This window comes from Gavialis gangeticus, unplaced genomic scaffold (assembly GCF_001723915.1).
Source record: "Gavialis gangeticus isolate Ggan-Ray unplaced genomic scaffold, GavGan_comp1, whole genome shotgun sequence".
Taxonomy (NCBI): Eukaryota; Metazoa; Chordata; order Crocodylia; family Gavialidae; genus Gavialis; species Gavialis gangeticus.
The window spans coordinates 133,945,763-133,951,762 of NW_017729025.1; the positions used below are offsets into that span (position 1 = coordinate 133,945,763).

General features: G+C 41.2%; 1 protein-coding gene across 1 annotated transcript in view; it reads right to left on the reverse strand.

The window, feature by feature from the left end:
- The window catches only part of AMPD3 (adenosine monophosphate deaminase 3), a 60,408-nt gene that overhangs the window by 49,454 nt on the left and 4,954 nt on the right, over positions 1–6,000 (reverse strand). Inside the window, exons 3-5 of the mRNA XM_019519585.1 lie at positions 3,955–4,150; positions 2,944–3,109; positions 967–1,186 (exon numbers count right to left, since the gene is read on the reverse strand). Coding sequence (XP_019375130.1) covers positions 967–1,186; positions 2,944–3,109; positions 3,955–4,150 — 582 coding nt within the window. The remainder of the gene's footprint in view (positions 1–966; positions 1,187–2,943; positions 3,110–3,954; positions 4,151–6,000) is intronic.

The following is a 6,000-nucleotide window of genomic DNA, read 5'->3' on the forward strand; positions in this document are numbered from 1 at the left end:
ATTCCTACCATCTTTTAACTCCCCTGTGCAAAATGAAGTCTCATTTCTACCTGGGAGAACTTTTACAATCTTTCAATTCTCCTTTGCTTGAGGAAGGGTGTTTCGCCCAAAAGCTTGCAAAGAGAGAACATTTTTTGTTACTATTTAGTTGGTCTAATAAAAGGTATCACCTTTACCACAAGAGTTTTGTTTGCCTATGATTTGCATCTTAATTTCTGAGTGATGTAACCTTCCTTCTAGAACCAGGCTGTCCAACTCAAGTCTCATAGGCCACAAGGGGCTGATATGCAGCCCCTATACTCCAGTCCATCCACCACTCCCTCCAACCACTCTAGCTGCTGTTGCCCCTGCCCCACCCCCATCCCCAGATCTCTGGGCCCCCCCTCCTCCAGCTGCCACTTGCTGGCCCCACATGACTCAAGGAGCCCACAGCTTAGCAGGCCAGGAGACCCTGCCCAGCATAGGAAGCATCCACATGGCAGGACTCAGCAGGGTGCCACTGGTGTCTGTGTAGCATGGGGCCTGTGCAATGTCCAGCCCATGCAGGTGCAGCCCTCAGTAACTCCAAAGCTGGACAGCCCTGATCTAGGGAATGTGATGGCTGTAAGAGAGGCAAAGCATTTGAAAGGATAACCCAAATGGTTCCTTTGTTCCAGAGTCCCAGACTAGGACTTCTTGGAGTTGCACTGGATGGAGTTCTCCTCTTTATTCGGGGCTGAAGCATTATGAGTCTATCATCCCATAATATTACCCTGCTTCCTGACTAAAGACTGGTAAGTGTAATATTTAATTTAAAAAAAAAAAGAGCACACAATCTTGGTTCATTAATTGAAAGAAAAAGCTAATGCTATTTGGACAGTCATGGTGATATTCAAGTTTTAACTCCCACACCTCAAAAGGTTTGGTTCAGATTAGGCTCAAAGCTTGTGGAGGGAGGAGAGAGGAAAAACATATTGGGAAACGTACGTTGGACCATCTGCAATAAGAGCAAGAACATGGCTGAGGTCAAGTGTGTAGGTCTCCAGGTCAGGATACGGCAAGCTCCGAGGCTCGTTCAGTCCCATTGTTTCTTTGTTGTCATAAACAAATGGAATTCCTCCTTTCATCTTGACAACATAATCCAAGTTGTCTGGAGCATCATCAAGGTTATAAGGATCTTCTAGTTCTTTTGGGGGAGGATGGAAATCTGTGAAGCAAGGTTGGTGGCACAACAGGTATCTTAAGAAAAAGGCAACCTATTCAAAAAATAATTACAGCAGGGCCATTTTAGATTCTAACAGCTAATATATCTATTAAAGCCACAGAATCATAGAAAAGTAGGCCTGAAAAGGACTTCAGGAGATCATCTAGTCCAACCCCCTGCTCAAGGCAGTATCATCCCTATCCAAACTATCCTAGATAAGTGTTCGTCTAACCCAGGGGTGGCCAAGATGCAGCCTGTGGACCAGCCCTGTATACCACTTTGGGCCCACAGGGCTGGATGAATTGGGCACCACCTAGTTGAATGAGGCACCTTGATCCCGAACACCAAGAACACCCTAACCTGCTATAGGGGAAGTATGGAGAAGAGGGCACTATCCTTGCACTTACGGCAGGCAACGGCGGAGGCATCGGGGCTGGCGTGGGACACTTACCGGAGGTAAGCTATGTGCTCCCAGAGGCAAGACGGGGCTGGGGCTGGGAGCTGGCACAGGGGAATTGCTCCGCTTCCCAGCCCTGATGCCACGTGCCTCCTCGCTCCCAAAGGCACAGCGAGGCGGGGACAGGGGCTGGCGCAGGCTGCGTCGGCTCTGGGTAACTAGTCTGGGGGCTCCGCATCACCTCGGGGAGTGAGGCACATGGCATCAGGGCTGGGGAGCAGAGCAGTTCCCCGGAGCTGGCAGAGCCCACAGAGCAGTTCCCAGCCCCCGTTCCCACCTCACCATACCTCTGGGAGCGAGGAGGCACATGCCATCGGGGCTGAGAAGTGGAGCAGTTCCCCAGAGCTGCCGGAGCCTGCGGAGCAGTTCCCCGGAGCTGGCAGAGCCCGTGCCAGCCCCCATCCCCACCCTTGTCTCGCCTCACCTCAGGGAGAAGCCACTGCCTGTCCCACTTTAGGACTGAGGATCTTACCTTCGGTAAGTGTCCCACACTGGCCACAGTGCCCCTCTTAGTTACTGCACTGCACTTCAGAAAGCTTTGTACAGTGTATATCATTTATCAGCGTATATTAATTTAAAAGCTTTCTAAAGTGCAGTGCAGTAAGTCGAATCTAATTTTCCCATAGAAACAATGTTATAATAGGGGGTTATGTTCCTTGATTTCTATAAAAAAACCCTATTATAACATTTTTTCTATGCGAAAATCAGATTTGACTTGCATCGTTTTGACTTATAGCGCCTTTTCCAGGAACGTAACCCGCTGTAAGTGCAAGGACTGCCTGTATTACTTGTATTCTTCAAATAATATAACTATTTCTCTGAAAGGTTAATGCTCCCAATCACTATAGCAGAGGACAACCAATAAAATTGTTTATTTTCATCCAGGATTATGGTTGAGAATGTTTTTTGGTTCGGAGAACCTGTGTAGTTTGTGGTTCTTTTGTTTCCGGGGTTATAATAAAATATGATCCACGCCTCTCTTTCCCTCATTAGTAAAAGTATAACTACAGTAATATCTTCTTTAATATTTGTGTGAAAAAAAAAAGTAATATTAAGAAACTTCAGCATAGTCTAAACCTATCACATTCAAAACTTTTCCAATCTTCAGGGAAGCATATATTCAGATGTGAACTTGATAGTTTAAGTTCCCATCTTGTGTGCAGATGAGAGGAAAATATATCTTTAGGTCCAAAAAAAAGCTACATTCAGGATAGGAAACATCAAAGAAACCAAAAAATGGTATCTATACCCTGTTAAGGTAGGGTTTCTATTTTAAAAAAAAAAAAAAGTCATACTTGCTTACCTGGACATACTTCATCTTCGATCTTCCAGTTTTCATCTTGCATAGTACACAAATACTGCGATGTTGTCCTTGGAAAGCGATGGTAGGCAAGACGTGAATACTTCTCTCGAATGAGTAGAGCTTTCACCAGGCTCTTGGCAGCCTGTTCATAATCATCAACTGTAACCTTAAAGGGAAGAAAAAAGAAGAATTAAAAATGGAACAGCTACAAGCATTGGTTTTAGTCACTAACTTTAACTCATTTTAGTAATAAAAAGATAGTATTTCCAAAAGTGTAAGCATGCCCAAGGTCATAAAGGAACTCAGAGACAACGTCCTGAGTCAAAGTCCAATGCCTTAAACACAAAAGCATTCTTCCCCACCATAGGACGTGCACTTGCAGAGGCACAAATTTGTGCCGCTACTTTGTGTCCCATCACACGCTCCTGCATGTGCACTTTGGCACACAGCAAATTGTCTCGAGTAGGGATAAGGTAGGCTGAGGCCAGCACTTGTGCTGGCCCCAGCAGTATTACTTGGTGTCCTGGTGCAGTAGGAGCACAAATCCAACATCATTGAGCCTTGCCAGAAGCCAAGGTGCTGCTCTGGACAGCCAGCCCTCCATTTATTCTGGCACATGCTGCGGATGTATGGTCTCCACTGCTTTTTTTCCCAGTTTTTTTTTTCTTTTATATACCAGGCAAGGCACATTTTAGTGTTCCAGAAGTGCAGTTTGTGGCACCATAAACCGCACATGCCTGCATGTCTCACTGTGCTTATACATTTTTACATCTTCTATCTTCATATGCTAACACATCTTTAATGCCTTGTTACATTGTGTTTCTTTACCAATTAATATACACACACACAAATGATTGAGAACATATTCTGCCTCATCACACCCGTACATCTCCAATAACTTTAGCAGGCACTGTACAATTGTATAATAATATGGGGTCATAATATACAATCATTCCACTGTTCATAGTCATAAGGGGTTTTTTCTGGATAAAAAAAGAAAAGATTTCTTACCCCTGCACAGTAATCCCCACTAATTGCAACTCTCTGAAATTCTGGTACATTGTATAGCACTGAGACTTGCTGAAAAGCACCTGGAACAACTGGAGTTGCAGGAGACAGAAATGAAGTATTTGATGGTGCCTTTCCGTCTTGGTTTGGAATTTGTAATGACAAGGACTGGGACCGAATCATCTTGAAACTTTTCTTCCTAGGAATCCATGACAAAAAGATAAATATGTCAAAAAACAGATGATAACAAGGAAGTCTTTCATTTTAGGAAGCTTTCTATAGCGTGACAAATAGTTCTCATTATTTGAAAATGTTCATTATAAACATTAACAAGTTTGAAATGTTTAGTCTATTGATAATTCTGACATATGCAGCATGATACACACCATTGCAAGTACCGTGCACTCAGCCACACACAATATGCCATTGCTATTTGGAAAACTGATCACTTAAAGCTGGTGTAAAGATTTCTTTTTTGCATGTCTCATTGAAATTAGGTCTGACAGTCACTGCAATGAGTAAAAAGGTGTCCATTCCTGTTAGCAAGAATTGAAAGAGTTCTTCCTTAAAGACTTTCTTAAAGTATTTTATAGGAACTTAATAATGACAAACAGCAAAGTAAATAGGTATATACTAGGAAAAGCAAACGATTATGTACTGCCAAGTAATTACATAGGCTTTTTGATTCAAAGTAAAACCTGCAGGACTTAGAAATTTTCTAGTTGATAGAGACAAGATCTGCATTTAACTTCAAAAATAAATGTATTTCTTATGTGGTATATTGAAGAAAATAGGGGCTAACTCTATAAAGGAAAGTATAGTTTTAGCTGGCATAATTGATCAGGGCCTAGTTGTACTCAAGTCAAGAGTTTTGCCATTTGCTTCACTGTGGGGCCTTATACACTAAACAAAAATCTTGGCTTTTAATCACTAGTATATCTGTGTGAGGTTTACAGTATAAAATTAGTGAGAGAGACTCTCATAAGGGCAAATCTTATATTGTACATATAGCTAAATTAATCTGCTGTGTGACATTTTTGCAATGTATTATATTGCTGTATATTTGTAAAGTACTTAAAATAAAAAATTACTTGTTACCTATGCCATACTGACTACCATCTGTGCTTAAAACTAATTTCACTTCATAATTTTATAAGCAGCATGCCGAAATTGTTCATTGACCTTAGAGAGAGATTTTGGCAGTCTTACAAATATAGGTACCTATCACCACTGCCTAATAAAATGATTCCTGATAAAACTTGCCACTTGTTTCAAGAAACATAAGTGTCCTTCTTCCATTCAATGTCAATAAGAGCCCTTAGAGAGAAACTGGAGTCTCAGGTCTTTCTATTAATTCCAAAATGGTTTTCTCCTGTTATGCTTAACATTTGCAACATAAATGCAGTACTGGCCAATTCAACAAACATCAATAATGAATAATGCTTACATCAATAATGAAACTCATCTCTGGGAATGGCTCCACAGAAACTGATATCAACAGAAATTACACTTGTATAACTGAAGGTAGAACTGGGCCCTACGTATTTTTCAGTCACTGAAGATAAGAATCATTATTAGTCCTATCCCCCATAAGCTATAGCATCCAACTTCCTGCCATTAGACATGTACCAAAGCACAGTGTGAGTGAAAATATTTTTATAAAACGTTCTCCTACATTAAGAAATTAAAATGTGGTGTTTTTCTTCCCTATGAGAACAAACGTGTACAAAATGGTTGTCTAAAAGTCAACTTTTTCTTTCTACGCTCTTATTCCTTATATGTTTATGCTAACTGGAGAACCCATTAATTTAAAGCTCTGTGAATCGACATCAAAATATCTCAGCCAGTATCTAATCATTCTCTTCCTTTTCTCCCTTCATATGGAAAAAGCAGCTCTCACACAAAAGAAAAACTCCCACTGAGTATTTTTAGACTATCATGTTATGTTTTATAGATGATGATGACATTTAATAACCTGCTTTAAGTCAATTACATTTTTCAGTTTCTCTGTCAATAATAAATGTCAAGCCTTTGCTGGCTTTTTTTTTT